Raw genomic sequence first — 24,219 nt, forward strand, 5'->3', positions numbered from 1 at the left:
TTCCCCACCAACCCCAATATGGGGAAGGAAACCAATGGGAATTTTTCTCCAGTGCAAATAGAAACTAGGAGAGGGTCTGATCTGGATTGGGACCATGGCAGGAGCAAATAGTTAAAGCCACCTTCACTCACACTGACCTCCCAGCCCAGATGGGAGGGTTGAGTAGTGGCTCCTATTTAGGAAAACAAAAATCAAGCATGTCAGCTGTAACAGTGTGCTTAATGCAGTATCTGCTTTGGTCCTTAATAGCACCAGTCTTTTTTCAGGGAAAATAAGGAAGTACCCAACATTAGTATGCTGTAAAGTCAAACAGTTGTGTTATAGTAGAAACAGTGAGAGCTAACTATACATTACACACAAACACATGTAACTGAACGTGAAGCCATCAGGAGCAAAGAAATAGTAGGTGGGGAGGGGGAAGCACCTTTAACAATTTTTCCTAAATAAAAAGAAGTTGTTCTAGTAAGAATCAATCAGCCTACTTTCCTTTCACTGTCTCTACAACTGGACTAAATTTGGTTAAAATTGAGGTCCACAAGTTAGATCTCTTGCACCTCAAATGTTCGTGCATCCACCATCTTGGATTGGGGTGGATGACATCATCACAAACTATACCACTGAGGTGTCCCTTTGTGTTACTCACTGCAACTGTATCCAATTTGGTTCAGATGGGTTTGGCTGTCCACAAATTAGCCCACTTGGGCCTCTGATGTTCATGTGGCCACCATTTTGAATCGGAGTGGATGACATCACACACCATGCCATTAGGGCATCTCTATGTGTCCCTACAGCTGTGAGAACTTTGGTTCAAATCGGTTAGGCGGTTCACAAGTTAGCCCACTTGCACCTCAAAAGTGTACACATCCGCCATTGTGAACAGGTGTGGATGACATCATCACAAACTACACCGTTGAGCTGTCCCTGTGTGTCACTCACTGCAACTGTCCCTAATTTTTTGTTTAAATTGGTTATACCAGGGCTGCTCAACCTTGGCCCTCCTGCAAATGTTGGCCTACAACTCCCATAACTCTTGGCTATTGGCCACTGTGGCTGGGAATTATGGGAGTTGTAGTCCAAAAACAGCTGGGGGCCTAAGTTGAGCAGGCCTGGGTTAGACAGTCCACAAATTAGCCCGCTTACACCTTAGCTGTTTAACATGGCCGCCATCTTGAATCAGAATGGATGACATCACACACACCACATTATTTGGGCATCCCTATGTGTCCCTACAGCTGTAGCAAATTTGGTTAAAATCGGTTAGGCAGTTCACAAGTTAGCCTACTTGTGCCTCAAATGTTTACGTTTCTGCCAGCTTGGATAAGGGTGGGCAACATCATCACAAACTACACCGTTGAGGATTCCCTATGTGTCCCTACAACTGTACCAAATTTGATTCATATTGGTCCAGGTGCTGCGGAGTAGGGAGGAATGTGCAAGAAGAGGATTTTTTCATTTTGATTTGTACTGAATCAAAACACCCCCGATTTGTTTTGGGTCCAAATCAAACCCCGCAAATCACCCCAGATTTGATTTGTACCCAAATTTTCTGAATTCAAAGGAACTGGGCAAAGGGGTGGTTTTTAAATAATTTTTGAATTTGGCATGCCTTTGGGGCAGATTTGGGGCAGAAAAGGGGTTTTGGGGACAGAAGAATGGGTCAGGTGGTAGTGCCCCAATGGGTGCCTGCTTCCATCCAGATTTCAAATAAATTGGTGACAGGAGTGATTTTTAAAGAATTTCTGAATTTTGCGCGTCTTTAAGCTTTCTCCCCATAGGGAATAATGGAGATTTCAGCAGCCCCATAACTACACTTGGGGGGCACCAGGGTGGCCCAGAGCATGTGATGGTATAGTGCACATAGGGTGCCAACTACCCCCAAACCCACAAGCACTGTTGTTTCCGAGGTGTTCTGAGAGTAGATTCTTTGGTAGCAAATGAGAGTGGATTCAATGACACTGAACACATCAGAACACATCAGAAACAACAAAACTTGAAAGATGCACAAAATTAAGAAATTCTTTAAAAATCACCCCTTTCACCAATTTATTTGAAATCTGGATGGTAGCAGGCACCCATTTGGGGAACTACCACCTGATCCACTCTTCTGCCCCCAAAACCCCATTTCTGCCCCAAAGACATGCCAACTTCAAAGATCATTTAAAAACCAGCCCTTTGCCCAATTTCTTTGAAATCTGGATGGTGGCTTCCTTGCACCCATTGGGCACTACCACCCGCCACAACCCACTCTGGGCCATCCTGGTGCCCACCCCCCAGGAGTTATAACTAAGACTGCTGAAATCCCCATTATTCCCTATGGGGAAAAGTTTAAAAACGCGTAAACTTCAAAAATCATTTAAAAATCACCTTTCCCCAATTTCTTTCAAATCTGGGTGGTAGCATCCTTGCATTCATTGGGCACTACCACCCACCACAACCCACTCGGGGCCATCTTGGTGCCCCTCATATGGAGCTATAAGTTTGCTGAAATTCCCATTATTCCCTATGAGTAAAAGTTTAAAGAAGCATAAACTTCAAAAATTCTTTAAAAATCACCCCTTGCATCCATTGGGCACCACCACCCAACCCACTTTGGCCACAAAATGGAGGTCTGAATCTCTGAATTTTTAGGATCCAAAATGGGTGATTTGTTTTGTACCCAAATATGGGCAATTGAGGACAGGAGTGATTTGTTTTGTCTACAAATCACCCGAATTGGCCAGATTTGGGTACAAACCGTTTTGTACCAGAATAGTTTCACACATCCCTACTGTGAAGTTGATTGGGGAGGAACACACAGACACAATGCCAGGTGATCTCATAAGCTTACAGGAAAGAAGGCTAAAAAAGAGCAGCCATGATTTGGTTATGTTTTTGCACGTAATGTTTAGGCCCAGAAGCTTCACCAGAACTACCCCTAATTAAATATGAAGTGTGTATATGTATGAGTGAGTGTGAGTGTGTACACACACACACACACACACACACTGCAAGCATAGACTGGAAACTTCAATTCTACACACAGCTGACCACAGAGACACTTATGGCTGTAATCCAAAGATAAAAGATAAGTGCATTCATGCAAACATTATGTGCACCAGAACTTTATTTAATACTTTTGAACAGCAGTTCAGATCGAATTGCGTTGTCTAGGTCAGATTGTGGCCAATATTATAATTCCCCTAGATAAGTATGTCAGATAAAGCCCTAAACAATGGGACTTTTCTATTTAGATCCTCAATTTACCTCATCATCAAACAGATGCATGAATATATTCTAAAACTTTGTTTCCTGATTGAGGTTCTGTGATTAGCTGGTTTGTATTTTTCCTATTATATTGTTTTAAATTTTGTGATACTATGGCCTTTCGCAAAGGAAATAATCTGACTAAAAATGAATGAATGAGCGAACAGACCATACTGATAATTTAATAGATTAGGAATGAAGCCAAGAAACCAAGTAATACATATGAATGCTGATTTTGCAGAGACTTATAGAAGAAGTTGGGGAAATCCTTAATCTTCTGCTAATTATTACCTTAGCAATTAATTGTGCTTGTAGTAACAATAGAGGAGAAGCCACCTAATGGCGCAGTAGGATTGCTATTCAAGTCACTGAATAGCAAGCCAGAGGTTGCCATTTCAAATCCCCGCTAGTATGTTTCCCAGACTATGGGAAGTCTAAAGATGAGCCAGCAGTCTAAGCTCATTCACCAGCTCCTAAAGTGGTCAAACAAGCACCATTTCTAAAGTCAATCTCTTTCTCTTCACCTTCAGACTGGTACTAGTAAGGTAGGTAGGTGGCATTACTGAACAGCAGGATTCTTTTAGAATGTCACATAAATGATCATGCCAAGAATTCCTTATCCTTGCAACGCACTATTTTTTTTTTTAAAAAATACTTTTTTTGTTATTCCTGAAAAAGACGATATCATTCAGGACTTACTCAATTTTTTAAATTTGTATTTTATTTATTTATTGCTCATGTGATCCAAAGAGTTAAGAGAAAGACAGTAGGCATCCATCTTAACTGAGGGAAAACATTGCTACTGGCAAGAATCAGCCAGGCCACTGGCCATGTGCTGTGATGAGTTCCCTGTTACAGTGGGGACTTCTCAGGCTAACAACTCAAGAAATACTCAATGGATTATTTTCCCCCGAACAAAAGGAGAGAAATATTCCACTATGAGAAGTGAAATATTCCACATTTAAGAAGACAACAACAAAAAATGGCAGTTGTAGGCCAATTATAGGTCACAAAGTCAAATCAACTTTTTTTTAGGATCAATTTTCAAACTGCTGTTTCAAACCTCCGCCATTCTCAATAGATTTGTATGAAATGTGGAGAGTTGGTGACTCTTGTCACTCAGTTGCTCCTTGAATTGGCAGTTTGGATTCTATGAGGTACAGAATATTCAAGGCTTATAATGGTCAAATGCAGTTTTCACAACTCATCCTGACTGTACAGACACTACTGTACTTGTAAAACTGCCACTGCAATCAACGAGAAATGTAGTCCAAGATTTCTGCTTCCTGAAATAACTCAGAAGCTGGGAACACTGGCTGATATACAGACTAATTTATTCCTGAGTAGTCCTATTAAAATTAAGTAGTCCTAGGGTACCTCCTGAGTAGTAATATTGAGTAACTTAGTCTGGATGTCAGCCACTGTATTAGAAGCCATTCATCCATAGTTCTCTTTAATCCTTCACAAATTAGTCTTGGTCATGATCAAATGCAATGCAGAAAATATTTGACAACATTATTACAAGTAAAATAAACCTAGGTATGACTAAACACAGGACGTTTATCAGATAAAGCATGGTTACTTATTAATACAATACAAACATTTAATATTTGTGTATGGTGCTCTGAATAATATTAAACTGCATGCTGACTAGGACCTATGAAATAGATATTCCTGACTAGGACCTATGGAACACCCAGCTACTATCTTACCACTTCACCTGTTCAACTTCAGCATTTCCAAATACAATCTACTTGAGTCAGCACTATACCACATGAATTACCGTCACTGTCACATTGAGACAATGGCAGTCAATAGTATGCAAACAGTCCATATGACAGCAGTGATCCACATGGTTAAGACATTTTAGACCACAGTAGCCTCTACAAAGTTCTCAATAGGGGTGATAAGGTTCACACTGGCCAAAATAAAAAGAACCACAGATAGACATGTGCTTGTGCAAACCACACTTTATTTATCTGGGGTAACAAATAATGCTCTTAACAGATAGGTTGTGTTTGTGGGGTGAGACTCTCATGGTTTTCATATAACTCTTCACCAAACAGAAAGGTCTTCTGCCAAACTCAGAAGCTTGCTTGCTTTGCTATGCTATCAGTACAGCTGGTAAACCAATTAAAATATCTTTCTTAGAATCATAGGAAGCTGCCGTATACTGAGAACATGGGTCCATCTAGTTCAGGCCTGCTCAGCTTAGCCCCCCACACCCTAGTTGTTTTTGAACTACAACTCCCATAATCCCCAGCCACAGTGGCCAATAGCCAGGGATTATGGGAATTGTAGGCCATCATCTGCAGGAGGACCGAAGTTGAACAGCCCTGATCTAGCTCAATATTGTCTACCCAGACTGGCAGCGGCTTCTCCAAGGTTGCAGGCAGGAGTCTCTCTCAGTCCTATCTTGGAGATGCCAGGGAGAGAAACTGGAAACATTTTCATGCAAGAATGCAGATACTCTTCCCAGAGTGGTCCCATCCCGTAAGGGGAATATCTGGCAATGCTTACATGTAGTCTCCTATTCGAAATGCAAACCAGGGTGGACCCTGCTTAGCAAAGGGGATGTTTCATGCTTCCGACCAGAAGACCAGCTCTCCTCCCATAAGGAAAGGGGAGGAAAGCTGGTATTTATCCTCCTATAAAGAGGGGGGAGGAAAGCTTGCATCTTTCTTCTTGGGATCCACACAACTACATTTAAATATATAAATTCTAAAAGATTCGTCAGTTCAGTTTAACTACAAAATGAGTTGTTCTTTTATCTTTTATGTACTGGAGCTGTTTGGTCCTAAGTAATTCCACCACTCCTGCACTGAGGAGATGTAAGTAGGAAAAGTAGAAGTAGTATTTAAAAGTATTAAATAACCTATAATACACTATCTCTGGGCTCAGAACCACAGCACCAAATACATTGCTTCCAAATACTAAGGCCAGACTATAGGATAAATCCATCATGAGTGAAAATACAGAATGTTGGCATGATTTCTCCATTTCAGAATCAAATAAAAGACAGGAATAATTGAGTGAGGCTATATACTATGCATTATAAATATTATATATGGTTTAAAATGCTATTAACATTATTTGTCAAGTGGAAGCTATGCATTTAATTCTCCCAGTTAACACTTTCAGATGTTGGCACTGGCAGGCTGAGGCAGCCTTGGTTCTTATCCCAGTTAAACTAATCTGTGACCTTTGGCAAGACACTTAATTTCTAAATGCTTCATTCAGCCAAAAACAAAGTTTATACCCACTGTGAGTTGAAATGAAAAATTAAGAGCATATTAATCAGGTAGCAAGCATAAGTATTTGTCCCTGTATTAAAGAAACATTCTCACACATCTCTTAAATCTCTTATAGGCAAACCCCACAAGTAATTAATTTTATGTGCTGATTGTTGGAGGTTTTACAAGAGCTTGGCGTTGAAGGATATAAGTTTATAATATAAAAACCCAATGCAGAGTGTTGTAAATTGTTAACATTTATTTGCATTTTTAAAAATGAGAGCCATCCATACCTGCTTTTTGGCACTGGACAATTTTTTCATATACATTATCTGTATTTTCTATCAGAGTCTTGATTGTACAAATCATCTGCAAAGACAAAATAACATTGTTTAAAGTAGTTAAAACATACAATTGTAGAACTGGAAGGGACTTCAAAATTCTTCTGGCCCAACACCCTGCTCAGTACGAGGTGGAGTGGTGGCGTGAACATATGAAACTATGGGCCAGACCACTGGTCCATTTAGTCCAGTACTACCTGAATCAACTAGCATATTATAAGATGCTGTCCAGGGTCTTAGACAGAGGTCTTTCTCAGTCCTTACCAGGAGAGAGAACTTTAACTTGAGGTGTAGGGTATATTAATGAACCTGAAATCTTCTATATGCAGAAATGCTCTCTCCAATGTAACGTTCTCTCAAAAACAGGAATTATTGCATGCTGATAACATACTTCTTTCAAAATACGTTGTCTTAAATTTATTCAGAAGATATATACCCCACTTTTTCAGAGATGCAAAGCATATTTTTATAATGAATATTTGTACTTGAAAAGCTCATGGATGTCCAGTCATCTTGGAACTGAACAACCTATGAATGAACATTATTACCATCTCTTTGAATGAGAAGATATTCACAAAGCAGTTATGTTTTCTCTTATCTGACTTGATCAGATAATTAATGTTTTGAAGTCGGGTGTTGGTGTGGGTGTGTGTGCGTGTGCGTGCGAGTGGGGGGGAGGGAGAGAGTTTACAACCAGATTCACAGGGAAGCCTAACAAAATACATAGGTTTGTCTTTTTAGAATACTTCTGACAATGTTTTGTATACATTCTAGCTCATAAACTTAGGAAACACTGCTGAATACAGATTTAGAATTTATGGTTACATTTTTTTGTTTAACAAGGCAGCCCAGTGAAAACAAGTAGTCCATACTACTCCCGAAATACACTGGGCATTTCTGGCCACAAGAAGATGTATCAACTTGAATAGGGCAGGACGTCACTAGGAAGTTATCCACTTATTAGCAAATGGCAAGGAGACTGAGCAAGGTAATGTCACCACCATGCCACTGTAATTATGGGCTGAAATAGCTTTCACTCCAGAAAATAATAACTACCACAACACTACCAGAAGTGTCTCTGAGTAAGAGGAGAAGGTTCCTTCTCCCCCCGCTGGCCTTGGTAATCACCTTCGCGGCCTGTTCGGCCTCACTATCTGGCCTGTTTGGGCCTCCGTATATGGTGCGGTGGCCATTTTCTCTGCCGCTGCTGCGCACGCACAAATGGCCTCTGTGAGCCCTGGCATGGCCCAGGGGCCGGCGGGGGGAGGGGGAACCGGGCAACCTTCGCGGAACACACACACACCCCTTTAGGAAGCCCTCCCAAAATATTTGTGAACCCGCCTGGACCGGACCAGGGGACGTGTTCGAAGGGTGGCCGGACCGAACTGGTCTGGTCAGATTCAAGTGCAGTTTGCACTTGAACCAGGCCAGCCGGTTCCGTGCACACCCCTACAATTCATACATTATACTCAACACTCATACAATTTGAGTACAAGTGTTACATATGTACAGTAAGTGTTACACCTGTACATACGTTGCCAGTCTCTCTGCTCTCCTGATGCTGTCTTGGTTTTTTCCATGGCTGCTACTTTTTGCTGTTTTTATGGTTCTTATTGTTTTCAATTGATTCTAATGTTTTGATGTAATTTTTATGGACTTTCATTGTATTTTTTAAAATACCATCCTGGGATGAGTTTTATGAAAGGCAGCATAGAAATCGAATTATAAATAGATAGATAGATAGATAGATAGATAGATAGATAGATAGATAGCATTCACACATTATATATTGATCACTCTACAGCAGTACACATCTTCCCTGTACCATGTACTTAAGGGGCCTTAAGTGGCATGGGAGGAGGCAATGGTAAACCCCTTCTGTATTCTAGCAAAGAAAACCACAGGGCTCTGTGGGCGCCAGGAGTTGAAATTGACTTGATGGCAAACTTTACCTTTACCAGGTTCACTTTTAAAGAACACATGTACAGTCATTCACACAAAAACATATCCCTGGGTACAAATAACTAAGCTCAGATGCTGCATAATGTCTGAATAGGGATAGCCACCTTATAGAAGAGTTCAAAAATCTCCCCAATTTACTGCTGGGTTCACTGCATTTAAAAATCTGCCTTTAATAATGAACAGTTTATTAATTATTCCTTATAGACCTATTAATCAATATTCAAGCAAGTGAAAATAGAAGATGTGAAATAAATTAAACTTATCTTGGATGGGGAGAACTGCAGGTGTTAAAAGTGAATATTCTACCAACATTTATATTATTTTCTAAATCTGCCAGTAAGGATATCAGTGAAAAAATTAAGACTAATACAAAAAATGTACATATCAATTTATAGGGGGTGGGGGAGGGCTGGGAATCCCTGACCAGGTTAGATATTACTATGCAGCTATGTTTACAGCTATGTCTGCATGGTGGGACCCATATGACTTTGAGCTGGCTTGGGATCAGTGTTCCCTCTAAGGCGTGGGCACATGCACGTGCTTACATGTTGTTGTTTTAATGTCCACTCAGTTAATTTTACATCCCGCTCAGGTTGTATAAGAAAGGCCCCATTTTGAATGCATGTGCACACATACTGTCTGATACTTTGTAAACCGCCCTGAGCCATTTTTGGAAGGGCGGTGTAGAAATTGAATTAATAATAATAATAATAATAATAATAATAATAATAATAATACTGCCACCCAGAACAAAATTCATTCTGCACACAGATGAAAAAAATTAAAGAGAACACTGCTTGGGATTTGGAGCAGAAAGGTATAAATATTCCTTTAAATGAATGGATCTTATTAGATAAAGCAGAGCAAACTCAATATGTTAAACAACCAAATATAGTAAGAAATTCTATAGAACATATATGGGACAAATACAAAGCAAATTTTTTTCCAGGGCAATCTATTATTGCATCATTTTTATATCACAACGATTTTGCTTTGGCCAAACAGCAAAAAACCCACCCCATGTATCTGATTTTTCTAACTGGAAACAAGGGCAATATATTACATTTGAAAAACTCTGGAGCAGAGCGGGCTTCAATTGAGGAATGCAGCAGCAGTAGCTGCCTGTCCCCCTCCACCCGCCTCCACGCCCGGCTAAGGATAATTTGGTTTCAGTACCTGCAAGTACAAAATATTTTATTAAGAGTGGCACAGAGAACTGATTAGATCATAGCAAATCCAAGTTATAATCATTGTTAATATCCAGAAATGTATGCAAAGGGGTTTTATTAAAAATGTTTAAATTATTACAAGAGGCTACTAAAGAATCAGTTCTATCTAGATGACAATAGGAAGCAGAACCACATGAAGCACTTCTGATAGACCAATAGAAATGTGTGCCCCAATATGGTACTGAGATTTTTTTTAAAATTGCTGTTAAAGAAAAACATTTTAAAATGTTGCTTCAGTGGTATTATACACCAGTTAGAATGAATCTCATGTATCAGACAGTATCAGTTGTTTGTTGGAGACGCCAATCACATTAGGCACAATTTCTCCATATATGGTGGGACTGCGAGACAGTTACCTCCCCAAATAAATGCTCTTAACAGGCAGGAGGGTTCATGACAAAGGAGGCAATTTCTTAAATATCCTGGACCCAAGCCATCCAGGACTTTATAGGTAGCAGCTGGCACTTTGTATTTTATTTGGAAACATGTCGGCAGCCAGTGCAGTTATTTTAAGATCAGTATTATATGGTCTCTTTGGGTTGTCTCAGAGAACAGAGTAGATGCCGCATTCTGTAGTTTCTGGACTATGTACAAAGGCAGCCCCACGTAGAGTGCATTACAGTAATAAAGCCTGGAGGTTACCAGCATACGTACCACTATTTTAAGGTTATTTTCATCCAGAAATTGGCATAGATGATGTATCAGCTGAAACTGATAAAAAGTGCTCCTGGCCACTGCCTCAACCTGAGAAACCAGAGAGAGTTTTGGATCCAGGAGCACACTCCCAAGCTATGTACTTGTTTTTTTCATTTGAAATGACAGAAAATTATTTAGACTACAAACGGCAATGTTTATTTTTACTGGATTTGAGAAGCTCAGTAAGTAAACAGAAGGATGATGGGTAACTGTGTGGTAGCAGCAAAAATGCTGATAGCCAAGCATTGGAAGTCAAGTATATTGCCAAGCATAGAGAAATGGCATAGGAAGATATGGTGGGTTATACTTACGGAGAAAATAAGTGCACTCAAAATGAAAAATGGGTATGTTAAAGCAGGGGCGTAGCAAGGTTGTAGTGGGCCCAGAGACAAGATTTCGAAATGCCCCCCCTCACTGAAGCTCAGCTCATGAAGTAAAGAAATCTTAAATGAGGCTGAATAGTGATAACAAAAAGCATAGTAAAATTTATAACCTAGGTGCCACAATAGAACATCATCGAAATTAATTTTTTTAAGTTTTTGTAAATTGTGGTCGATGCAAGTCATATAATGTTACTAGAGAAAGACACGCTGTTTTGGTAGCTCCAGGTCTTAACACTCACATCAATTTCAAAGGATGAATACAACTGAAGGAAGCCCGGGCAGGTACACAGCTGGGGGAGTCAGTCATGTTAACTTGCCTCTGGGGGGCCCCCCAGACAACTGTCTCCCCTTGCCCTATTATAGTTACGCTCCTGCGTTAAAGCTATGACCATATTTGAAAGAGATTGGAATAAGTTTAGAAGGTTTTGAAATGCTAAGTACAGTCCGAAAAGTTGAAGTAAAATGATACTATCAATTGTGTAAGAAATAATGATTATTTTAAAGGTGGTCACATCGGCCAGCTAAGATAAAATGATAACCATGTAGGCCGAATAATCCCACCCCATATGAAATATCTCTTTTTCCTATATGGAAGGTTGATTGGGTGGTACATTCTTTTTTCTTTTTTTAATCATACACTGTGTGTGCATGCTAAATATCAGGAGTGATATGGCCCTAAAATGTTGTAAATTCTGGCTTGACAATCACATCCACTTCTCCAAAACACAGAATCCAATTCCTGAAAGTAAGTCTCCATATTTTTAATTTTTGTTTTGAGAGTTATCTCACTCATTCCTTTTCTGTCTCACTTTCAAGGTTCCTGGAGTGCATTCAAAACTGTTTCTTCACCCAAACTCATTGAAGTTCATTGACCCTATCTGTATTCCTTCTTCTGTCATAGCATATTTTACTTATGCTTTATCACCATCTCCTCCTGTACACTGCTGAAACCTCATAGGCACAACTTTTCTGAATTCACCCAGTCCATTAAAAAAGCAAACTAATCACACAGGTTGCAACAGTCATAATATTTTATAGATATAGCTTGGTCTCAACTTTTGTTTTCCAGTATTACACTACTGTAACATTGTGGCTAAGTGACTGAGCTACAAATCACAATTGCCCCAGTTTTTAAATGGGTAATGTCAAGAAAATATGAACAGATTAAGCAAGCTAACTGGAACAGAGACATGAGGGCAAAACACTAGCTGACATGATGTGCAGCGTACTGTGGGTGGTTCACCACCTCCATACACTGCTGGTACATGTGGGCATCAAAAACAACACTGGCACTGTTGTGCAGGAGTGGTATTTCACTAATACATTCACCTGTGCAATTGTACTTGTGCAATGCAATGGTCACTGGAAATAATGGCTGTAACATTGTGCAAGTGTGATGGTACAATTTTACACATTAGAACAAGAGTACCCTTATGCAACAGGGCCTGCAATTTTTTAGACACCTGCAGCAGTGCAGGTAGTGCAGGACCACCTGTGGTGCACTGCATATCATATCAGCCACTGACTTCTACCCTAGTGATAAGGCTGTAAAGCTAGAATCAAGAATTGATACAGTCTATTGATCAACAGACACTCATAATCAAATTTTACTTTTAAAGGCTTTAATTTGTTTTTATTTTATGAGATTGTTTTTATAGTATTTAGTGCAATTTTAACTGTTTTTATTGTACATTGCCTAGAGATGTACATATCAGGCAGTATAAAAATATGATTGATAAATACATGAATAAAATAAGCAAGTCCTTCCCAGCCACTCAAAAAGCCCCATTGTTGTTACTTGCTATGCTCACTACACCATTTTGGGGGTGCTTCAGTGTGCCTCTGAACCTTAACATTTCAGCCATTTCCTGTCTTTGGCAAGATTGGAAGAGAAATCCTGGCTGCATTCTACACAAAAGGTTGTTCTGGCAAGGCATTTTCCTAAAAAGTGCTTTCCAGGTCTGTTTGCAAAGGACTGCAACAAGCCAGAGGAAATAACCCTATGCATTAGAGCATAGACAGAGACAGATGCGGGACAGACCCAGTTAGAGTTGAAAAGATAAAAAAGGAAAGGATAGATTAACTTTATTACGATCGTAGATCAGACAGTGCAACAAAAAAAATTACATTAGACCAGAGCGTATAATACAAACAGTGTAGCAAAACCTAGCCATATTGAAAGTGATCTCTTTACAAAAGTTAGATAACAAAAACTCTTAAGTAAAATTAATCAGAGTGACCTGGAAACTTCCCCAAAAGAGGAGAAGTTAGTTTTAAATGAGCATTGCTATAAAATTTACAATATAAAATAACATGACTGGGCTGCAAATGGCTTCTAGGAAGTGGCTTCTAGGAAGTGGCTGCAAATGGCTTCTAGGTGGGAGAACTCCCTGCCGTCCCCTCGCTTCACTGGCTGGGCTGCAAATGGCTTCTAGGAAGCCTTTTGCGCACACGCGCAAAAGGCTTCCTAGAAGCCATTTGCAGCCCAGCCGGCGAAGGGGACGGGGACGGGGACGGCAGGGGAGTTCTCCTGCCAACCCCTTGAAATGGGAAGGGAAGGGGCGGCAGGGGTCTTGGGGCTACGCAGGGGGCGGCCGCCAGCCGAGCGGGGGCATTGAAGAGCCGGGCGGCAGGGACTGGGAGATACCCTGCCGCCCGATTGAGAATTCAAAGGAGCCAGCCGATGAGCCGCACTGAGAGGGGGAATGAAGCAGGCGGCAGGGAGGTATGCCGCCCGCTTACTCAAAGGAATACGGTGCCGTTCTTGGGGGGGCAAGTAAAGCCCCCCCGTACTCTTTTGGAACCCCCCACCCGAACCAAAACCACCCCGTGTCCGGACCGGTCTGAAGGCCTTTAGAATGGCCTCTGAACCGGTCCGTGCACATGACTAATGGAATCCCTTTATATCTACCATCCCTAACAGCTGTCGGAAGGGTGTTTAGGCGGGCAAGAGTAAATGGGCACCTAAATTTAGGGATAAGAATATTTATCTAAATATGCTGCTGGTTTGGAATTAAAAAGTTGTTTCCCCAGATAGATACCACTCTTTAGACAGGCTGTATCCACTTGTAATTCTGTATCAGCAATACGCTGCTTGATAACCTGCCAGGCCTGTTCATGTCCTAATCTAAAAATTTCTTCATGGGAGAACCCAAATTGAAGAACTTTATTTTTAAACAAGGTCTTCCACTTATGGTTAAAATCATCAATCATTACCAAGGAAGCCAGACCTACATTGGCAAAAACCAGTTTTAACCAAAACTTTATAATACAGGTCCAGTAGCCTGATTCAACCCTAGCGAGACCAACTTCTCATCTGGTGAGAGAATTGGGAATGCAGGGGGGAACTTGAAGAATAGTTCTAATAAATTTAGACTGTACAGCTTCCAGCAGGCCAAAATTACTAGGAGGCCCCAACTGAGCACCATAAAACAATAAGGGATAAACTTTAGCAACAAATAATTTAATCGCCACCAGAATAAATGAGGCCCCTCTCGTAAAATGGAATGATTTTATTTTGTTTGTACAAATTTGAGCATTTTGTATAGATAAATTAAAGTGGGCATTTCGTGTGCCAGAAGACTGGAAGACAACTCCAAGATATTTAAATTTATTTATTTTATTTATTTTATTTTTACATTTCTATACCACCTTTCGTTAAAAGAAAACCCCAAGGCGGTTTACAAAAATTAAAACATACAATAAAAGCAATAAAAACACCAAGCAATAAAAACACCAAGCTAAAAACATATCAAACAAGCATAAAAAACAAGATAATACATAAAAACACACAGAAGCAGCAGTAAAAACGATTATGTAAAAGCCTGGGTAAAAAGCCAAGTCTTTAAAAGCTTTCTAAAAGCCGTGATGGAGTCTGAGGAACGAATGGCCACCGGGAGAGCATTCCAGAGTCTAGGAGCAGCAACAGAGAAGGCCCTGTCCCGAGTGCACGACAGCCGGGCCTCCCTCATTGTCAGCACCTGGAGCAGGGCCCCCCAGATGTCCTCGTCAAGCGGGCAGCAACCCTTGGGAGCAGGCGGTCCCTCAAATACCCCGGGCCCAAACCGTTTAGGGCTTTAAAGGTCAAAACCAGCACCTTGAATTGGACCCGGAAACGAACCGGCAGCTAGTGCAGCTCTTTCAAAATGGGGGTGATCTGTTCCCAACGGGCAGCTCCGGATAAAACCCTCGCTGCCGCGTTTTGCACTAGCTGCAGTTTCTGGATATTCTTCAAGGGCAGCCCCACGTAAAGCGCATTACAGTAATCCAGCCACGACGTGACTAAGGCGTGGGTAACCGTGGCCAGATCTGCTTTCTCGAGAAAGGGATGAGGCTGGCGCACTAGCCGAAGCCGTGCAAAGGCACCCCTGGCCACCGCCTCTACCTGAGCTTCCAAAAGCAGAGCTGGATCCAGTAGTACCCCGAAGCTGCGTACTTGCTCCTTCAAGGGGAGTGCAACCCCATCCAGAACCGGTAAAATCTCCTCATCCCGATTGGCTCTCCTACTGACCAACAGTACCTCCGTCTTATCTGGATTCAATTTCAGTCTGTTAGCCCACATCCAACCCATCACGGCCTCCAGCCCCCGATTCAGGACATCCACCGCCTCCCTAGGATCAGATGACAAGGAGAGATAGAGCTGAGTGTCATCCACATATTGCTGACAACTCAGTCCAAGTCCCCGGATGACCTCTCCCAGCGGCTTTATGTAGATGTTAAACAGCATGGGGGACAAGACTGAACCCTGCAGTACCCCACAGGCCAACGGCCATGGGGCCGAGCAGTAGTCTCCCAGCACCACCTTCTAGACCCTCCCCCCAAGAAAGGACCGGAACCACTGCAACACAGTGCCTCCGATTCCCATACTCAAGAGGCGGCCCAGAAGGATACCATGGTCGATGGTATCGAACGCCGCCGAGAGGTCCAGCAGAACCAACAGGGACGCACTCCTCCTATCTAGTTCCCGGCGTAGGTCATCCACTAGAGCGACCAAGGCAGTCTCAGTCCCATACCCAGGGCGGAAGCCAGATTGAAAATCCGTATCATCCAAGACCCTCTGCAGCTGGGACGCCACCACACGCTCCATCACCTTGCCCAAAAAGGGAAGGTTAGACACAGGTCTATAGTTATCCAGGTTGGAGGGATCAAGGGAGGGCTTTTTAAATAGTGGTCTTACCACCGCCTCCTTGAGGCATGATGGCATCCTGCCCTCCCTTAATGAAGCATTAACGATCATATCCAGCCATCTGCTTGTCCCCTCCCTGGTAGCTTTTATTAGCTATGAAGGGCAAGGGTCAAGAGCGCACGAAGTCACCCGCACACTGCCCAGGATCTTGTCCACATCCTCAGGCCGAACCAACCAAAAAGAATACAACACAATGGGACCAGATGGTACCACAGGCATGTCTGCCGGAACTGCCAAAACTCTGGAGTCCAGGTCAGCACGGATGCAAGCGACTTTATCTGCAAAGCGACAGGCAAACCGATCACAAAGAGCTGTAGATGACTCCTCCCCCATTGTCTGGGGGGATGTATGGAGCAAGGTTTTTACCACACAAAACAGCTCTGTTTGTCTGCACTGAGCAGACGCAATGGAGGCGGAGAAAAAGCATTTCTTTGCCGCCCCCACCGCCATGGAGTAGTCCCTAAAATGGGCTCTAGCCCGTGTTCGGTCGGATTCGTGACGACTCTTCCTCCAGCGTCGCTCCAGCCGTCGCCCGAGTTGCTTCATTGCCCTAAGCTCTGAGGAAAACCAAGGAGCAGAACGGGCTCCACCAAGCCGGAGAGGGCGTTTCGGAGCAACCGTGTCAACAGCCCGGGCCATCTCCCCATTCCAGAGATCAATCAAGGCCTCAACAGGGTCACCAGCTCTGGACACTGGAAACTCCCCGAGGGCCGTCTGGAATCCAAGCGGATCCATAAGCCTCCGGGGGTGGACCATCTTAATCGGCCCACCACCCCTGCAGAGGGCAGACGGAGCAGTCAAACTAAACCCCACCAGGTGATGATCTGTCCATGACAAGGGAGTGATCTCAAATTCCCCCACCTCCAGATCATTTATTTCCCGGTCGGCAAAAACCAGATCCAGAGTGTGTCCCGCCACGTGGGTAGGGCCCGATACCAATGACCGGCTGACCTAAATGAGCTGACCTGCTCGATTTTGTGCCCCTGCATAACCCAATTGTGATATCTTGGGCATTTGGCAAACACTTTTTCATTTTGTGATAACTGACCTCAATGGATTCCTCCCTACAGAAATCATACAATATACCAAGGGCACGTTTTAATCCTCTGGGAGTCCTGATGGCCATATCATCTGTGAAAAGAAGAATGGGAACATGTCTATTGGCCAGTTTTGGAGGGTGAATGACAGGAGTCAAAAGACAGGACACTACAGAATTGATATAAATGTCAACAAAATAGGTGCTAGTATGCAGCCCTGTCTTACTCCTCTAAAGGTGGAGATTTTTGAGGATAAATGACCTCTTGGAGTATATTGAACCTTTAAACAAGAATTCTTGTGTAGATTAACAATTAATAGCAGAAGGCAGGTGTCAATTGATAGTTCTTTCAATTTCATCCAAAGTCTTTCCCTAGAGATGTAATTAAAAGCTGACTTTAAATCAATAAAGGCTATGTAGCGAGCAGAGCCAGGGTTTTGTATGTATTTGGCTGCTAAAAATTGGAGGGTAAAAGCATGCTCTATGGTGGTTCAGCCCGCTCTAAAGCCCGCCTGTTCAGAAGCTAAAATATTGTTAGATTCCATCCAATCAGTCAGTTTGCCTAATAGATGTTTGGCGTATAGTTTGCTGATTGTGTTTAAGAGGTTTATGGGTCGATAGTTAACAGGATCATCATGTTTCCCTTTTTTAATAAATGGGGATTAAGATAGCTACTCCCCAATCCTTCAGAACTTTAGCTGTTAAATCTATGTACGTGAAGAGAGAAGTTAGCATTGGAACCCACCAATCCAAATTTGCTAGCAAAACTTCAATGGAAATACAGTCAATTCCTGTGGCTTTGCCTTTTTTAGATTGTTTAATGAGGTTTTCAACTTCCATGCAGGAGACGGGCTCCCAGGGAGGCAGCTCATCGATATTTAAATCAATGTTACACACTGCTGCATCTGATTTCTTATACAGACTGGAAAAATGTCATTTCCATACCTCTGCAGATATAATAAATGGGGGAGGTGTGGGAGCTCTATTTAATACAGGTGAAGCTAGCCTCCAGAATATAGTGGAGCTTTTGGATTTAGTGGCCTCTATTAATTCAGCCCAATTGCGTTTAACTAACTGGAATCTCTTAAATTTTAATAGTTGCTTATATTGTAATTTCTTAGCGTGGAGCTCCTGCGTAGTAATGTTAGATGTACCCTCAGCATAACACTTAAGAGCACTAAGTAAGGTGTTTGTTTTTTAAAAACTACACACTCCCTGTCAAACCATGGGTGGGAGGAGAACTTTAAACGATTGCTGGATGGAGGAGACAAATTAACAAGAACAGGGAGTAACAGAGACAAAATGCTCTCATAGTAGTCTAGCACAGATCTCGTCAGAGAAGTGGCAGACCCTGCAATGATCATGTCATGGAGACGGAAAAGATTAGTTGAATTAAGTGCATCAGTAAGTCACCTAGCTTGAGCCTCAGACCATCTTACCTTCTGGGGAATCCAGCACTGGTCTGGGCACGGCTCCTGAATACCCACTGGGTGAGCCCTGCCCTTCAGCCCAAGAGTCAAAAGCATCGGGAAGCAATCACTCTCAGAGCAGGACAGAACTCAAAAATTACTCACCCGCGAGGCCAAGCTGTAAATAATAGCTACATAGTCAAGCAGTGAGGGTTTTGGGCCCGACCAATGAGTAAATTCCGCAGGAAAGTCAGATGAAACCGCACCATTAGGTAGGAATAATTCTGCCTTGTACAAATAAACAAATAACAAACGGTCTAAACCATGAGCATTGCATATTACATCTTTGGACTGTCTCACGAGGAATGGGGAGGGGATAGGTAGAGATGGAGGGAATTGGTGAAATTTTCTAAATAAAGTGAAATCATCTGGGCCAGCCCAAGCATTGAAATTACCAACCACAATCTAGTGTGCATGCAGATGCCTGGCACGCATTTCTAGAACAAAACTCTCCAGTCTTGGCCACATCTCCTTCTCATAGATTTGTGAACCAGCAGGAGGAATATAAACATTAACTAAAATAAGGTTAAAATCACCAATAGTAATTAACACAGCAATTGCGAAGGGATCTAACTTTCCCAGTACTAAAACTTTGGCAAAGAGGGCAGTAGATATCAGCACTGCAGCTCCTCCTATCGCTCTTCCCCTTCCTGAGCCAGGCAGAGCACTCAACATGAAGGGAGAGTAGCCTGGGAAATAAATATCGCCAGTTTGCCATGTTTCCTGTATTACCAGAATGTCAAAACCTGAAACGAAACTCGAAAAATCAGGGTCATGAGTCTTGGATGACCAGCCATTCATGTTCCAAACCAGGAGCGAGAGCTGGTGTGAATAATCCATAAGTCAATCAATATCAACCCGCTGTCGTGGAGTCAGCGGGGAAGAATGTAGGTTAGGGTCCAAAGGAGAGGAGATGGCGTTATTGCTATACTTATTGTCAGATGTACCCTCCTGTTGAGTGTTCTGAATTTGGCCATTCTCTTGCAAGGCCAGGGTAAGCTGCTTAAGTAGATCTAGATTAGAGCCAGCATTCTCCAAAGGGGTACAGAAAGGAGAGGAAATAGTCCATGACTGGGAAACTGGACAATCCAGGAGGGCCTGCGTGTGTCTCTGGATTTGGGGGGGAGAGGATACAGCATTGCATTTTCCCAGACCTGTGAGATCACCCATAATGTCTATCAGTAATTTTGAGTCCTTCTGAAGTCCTGTTATTGATTTAGACAGGAAGTCAATAAGATCATTATTAGAACCATTGGAATTAATAGCCATTTCTTCTCTAGAAGAACTCTGACTAGGAAGGAAAGGAATACAAACTCTCTTCCTCCTGTGTACTTTTGATAAGCTCCGAGGCTAAGCAAAACTTTCCATTTTGTTACCTTCCCACCATAACCAGAACAGCAGGCATATGCCAGAACACATGATGTGCCCCCTCCCATCTCTCTATTCAGGTGGTTGGCTCAGAGTGATTGTAGTGACCAGTCTCCTCACCCTCTAAAGCAGGATTTCTTAACCTTGGGCCTCCTGTACAGATGTGCACAAAACCAGTTTGCCCAGTTCAGTTTGAATTCAAACTGGGTTTGAACCGGGGTAGGGAGGTTCAGTTTTGGTTTTGCTCAAACCCCCCTTTGGAGGCTGACTCTATCTTGGCTTGGAAGAATCTCTGCAGTAAAAAATGAACATATTACCTAAGATGAACTTTCTTTTTCAAATGATCCCCAGAAAGATAGATGACAAGATATTGAACAGATGGCAGAGTCAACTTAATTCATTTATCTGGAATTATAAAAAACCCAGGATTTGATTTAAGGTGATGCAAGATTCCAAAGAAAGAGGTGGTCTTGGAGTTCCTAACTTGAAATTTTATTATCACGCTAGTAGCTTGACTTGGATTTCAAATAGGATTTTATCCCCTTAAGGAAGTTTTACTCGAATGGATGAATTTGGTCTTACTAGAGGATTGCATAATTACTTATGGATATCTGGTTCGAGGAAAGATTTGGAGATACAACAACATACTATCCGACAGTCTTTTTTATGTCTGGGATAAATATCAGAAAAGAATAAGTCCTGGATTATCACCTTTGGCCTCTATACTGAATGCTTATTTCCATGAAGAAGAATTTTCTTCTAAGTATAATTTTTGGTGAGGCAGTCTATACTCCTTACAAAGTTTGGCCCAATATTTAGCTCTGGATAAATCAGTTTCTTCTGGGCAAACAACTCAACAAGCATCCTGTTTCCAACAAGCTCGGATCAGCTCAATAGTTCGGAAAGAGTTACAGCTACAGGGTGGGAAACAGAGATCTGACTGAATTTGAAGAATTAATCACCCGAAACATTGATCATTTATTAGGCAGAATTTATAAACTATTACTGAAGTATGAAACAGAGACTGAGCAGATAAAAGAATGTATGATAAAATGGATGCAGAACTTTAATAAATCTATCTATCTCTCGGATTGGGAATACCAATGGAAAAAGAATATGAAATTTACTTTGTGTACCAATCTAAGGGCAAATTGGTATAAGATGTTTTTCAGATAGTATATAACTCTTTTGACTATTAATAAAATAGATGATCCTTTTTCTAAGAAATGTTGGAAATGTAACTCACATTTTGGTTCATTTTACCATATGTGGAGTAGTTGCGGTAAAGCTCAACAGTTTTGGAAACAAATTCATATGAAAACTGAACAAATCTTAGAAGTTAAGCTCCCCTTCCTTGCAGAAATTTTTCTTTTAAGTATGATAAAACCTTATATTCCCGCCAAATCAAACGAATTGTGTTTATATGTGATTACAGCGGCTAGGATTATATATGCATCTAACTGGCGTACGTTGGAAATTCCTTCCTTAAACGATTGGTTTTTGAAAGTGTGGGACTATGCTTCAGTTTCAAAAGTCTCAGCTTATGTACATGGTATCTCTACTGAATCATTCATGTCTGTTTGGCAACCCTTCATAAATTATAATATCTGTTATGGTCAAACTTTGTTCCCATTTTCTGGATTTGACTTATAGTGTTTTCGATATGTAACTTACAAGAAGCTGATTAGATTAGATTTTACAATTTTAAGAGTCTGAATTTCTTTTGCTTTATCTTGTTTTAGATATTTTTTCTTTACTGCTGAAATTAATTAGAAAAATGAGGTTTTTCATTATGAAAAATGATTTGTTTTGTATTGTCTTTATGGTGATTTGTCTTTGTCTTCTTTGGTTTACTTCTCAATAAAAATTCTTATTTTTTTTTAAAAAAACCTTTGGTTTGGTTCAAATTTGAACCTGGTTTGAACTGGTTTGAGCCTACAAAACTGGGTTGGGTGGTAGACACCCATGGGTGCCAACTACCACCCAAACCCCAAAGCAATTGGACACTCCTACAATTTTTAATGGATTTTTGAATTTTTTATTATTGCTGCTCATTATTCCCTATGTGGAGTACCTAGGGGCAAAAAACTGGGGTGGGTGGTAGGTACCCAGGGGTGCCTACCACCCACAGAATGGCAAAGCAATTTGAGCCTCCTGCGATTATTTGTGAATTTTTGAAGTTTTTTTCATATTTTTATTCCCCCCATAGGGAATAATGGGGATTCCAGCAAATGTATCACTTCATGTTGGGGGAAAAGGGGTATCCCAGAACAGAGTGTCATGGGTGGTAGTGCCCAGTGGAGGCAAGGAAGCTACTAGAATTATTTCAAAGGAATTAGGCAAAGGGTTGGTTTTTTGTGATTTGTTGAAGTTCACACATCTTTAAGGTTTTCCCCATAGGGAATAATGGCGTTTTCAGCAGCCCATAACAGCACTTGGTGGGCGCTGGGGTGGCCCAGAGCGAGTGGTGGTGTAGTGCACAGAGGGTGGCAACCAGATCCAGGGGTTGCTAACCCATAAGGTACTGGGTTTTGTTGTTTCTCTGAGGTGTTCTGAGTGTAGATTCTCTGGCAGCATATGAGATTTTCAATGACAAACCAAGAATCCACTCTCACAGAGGAAGTGTGACTCTGTTAGTTCTTTTGGATCTCTCAGAAGCGTTTGATACCATCGGCCATGGTATCCTTCTGGATTGCCTGGGGGAATTGGGGATTGTAGGCACTGGGGGAATTGGGGATTGCCTGGGGGAATTGGGGATTGTAGGCACCATCTGGAATCAGGCAGATTCCAGATGGTGGAGCTTGTTGACAGGGAGCTTTTATATGGAGTGCCTCAGGGTTCCATTCTGTCACCAATGTTTTTTAACATTTACATGAAACCACTGGGTGAGGTCATCAGGAGATTTTGTGCAGGTGTTATCAGTATGTTGATGACACCCAAATCTATTGCTCCTTATCATCATCATCATCATCATCATCATCATCATGAAATGGCATTCACTCCCTAAATGCCTGCCTATGGGCAGTAATGGGCTGGATGAGGGATAACAAATTGAAGCTCAAACCAAGCAAGATGGAGGTGCTCATTGTGGGGGATTGGAATTTAAGGGATGAGTTAGATCTTCCTGTGCTGGATGTGGTTACACTCCCCCAGAAGGAACAGGTTCGCAGCTTGGGAGTGCTCTTGGATCCTGGCCTCATCCTGGCATCTCGGGTGGAGGCTATGGCCAGGAGCGCTTTCTATCATGGTTGATTCAACTGCTGCATCCATTCCTTGAAGAGACCAACCTCAAAACAGTGGTGCATCAGCCAGTAAACTCCAGGCTCGACTACTGCAATGCGCTCTATGTGGGGCTGCCTTTGTACGTAGTTTGGAAACTTCAGTAAGTTCAAAATGCGGCAGCCAGATTGGTCTCTGGGGTACCCTGGAAAGACCATATTATGCCTGTCTTAAAACAGTTGTATGGCTGCCAACATGTTTCCGGGTGAAATACAAAGTGCTGGTTATTACCTTTAAAGCTCTGAACAGCTTAGGTCCAGGCTACATTAGAGAGCGCCTTCTTCTGTATGATCCCCATCACTCGTTGAGGTCATCTGGAGAGGTCCGTCTCCAGTTGCCACTGGTATGTCTGGTGGTGAATCGGAACCAGGCCTTTTCTGTAGCTGCTCCTGGCCTATGGAATGCACTCCCAGCAGATATCTGCAGTTTAGGCTCGCTGTCGGCGTTTATGAGATCCCTAAAAACTTACTTGTTTGGTCTGGCCTTCCAAGGTTTGTAAATTATTTTTTAAAGTATTTTACTTAGTTTTAAATGGTTTTTAAAATTGTTTTTGAATTGTTTGTATATTGTTTTTGGAACTGTGTTTTAAATGGTGTGTGTTTTTAGGTCTTTTTAAATTTGTTGTACACCGCCCAGTGCCTTTGGATGGGGCAGTTCATAAATGTTAAAAATAAATAAATCTGTGCCTTATCAGGAACAGGAACTCCTGAAGGCATCAGGAATTCCTGCAGGAGACCAATTACTAGTCTCCTCCAGCCATAGTTAAAGCCTTGGTGTATGTTTTCCCCTATAAAA

The 24,219-nt window shown here is 41.9% G+C and overlaps 1 protein-coding gene across 13 annotated transcripts in view; it reads right to left on the reverse strand.

Moving 5' to 3' along the window:
• The window catches only part of PLCL2 (phospholipase C like 2), a 241,414-nt gene that overhangs the window by 26,517 nt on the left and 190,678 nt on the right, over window positions 1-24,219 (reverse strand). For all 13 annotated transcript variants that reach the window (XM_053261758.1, XM_053261759.1, XM_053261751.1 and 10 more), the window contains one exon: window positions 6,770-6,845. In XM_053261758.1, the coding sequence (XP_053117733.1) occupies window positions 6,770-6,845 (76 nt within the window). The remainder of the gene's footprint in view (window positions 1-6,769; window positions 6,846-24,219) is intronic.

Source organism: Hemicordylus capensis, chromosome 6 (genome assembly GCF_027244095.1).
Source record: "Hemicordylus capensis ecotype Gifberg chromosome 6, rHemCap1.1.pri, whole genome shotgun sequence".
Taxonomy (NCBI): Eukaryota; Metazoa; Chordata; class Lepidosauria; order Squamata; family Cordylidae; genus Hemicordylus; species Hemicordylus capensis.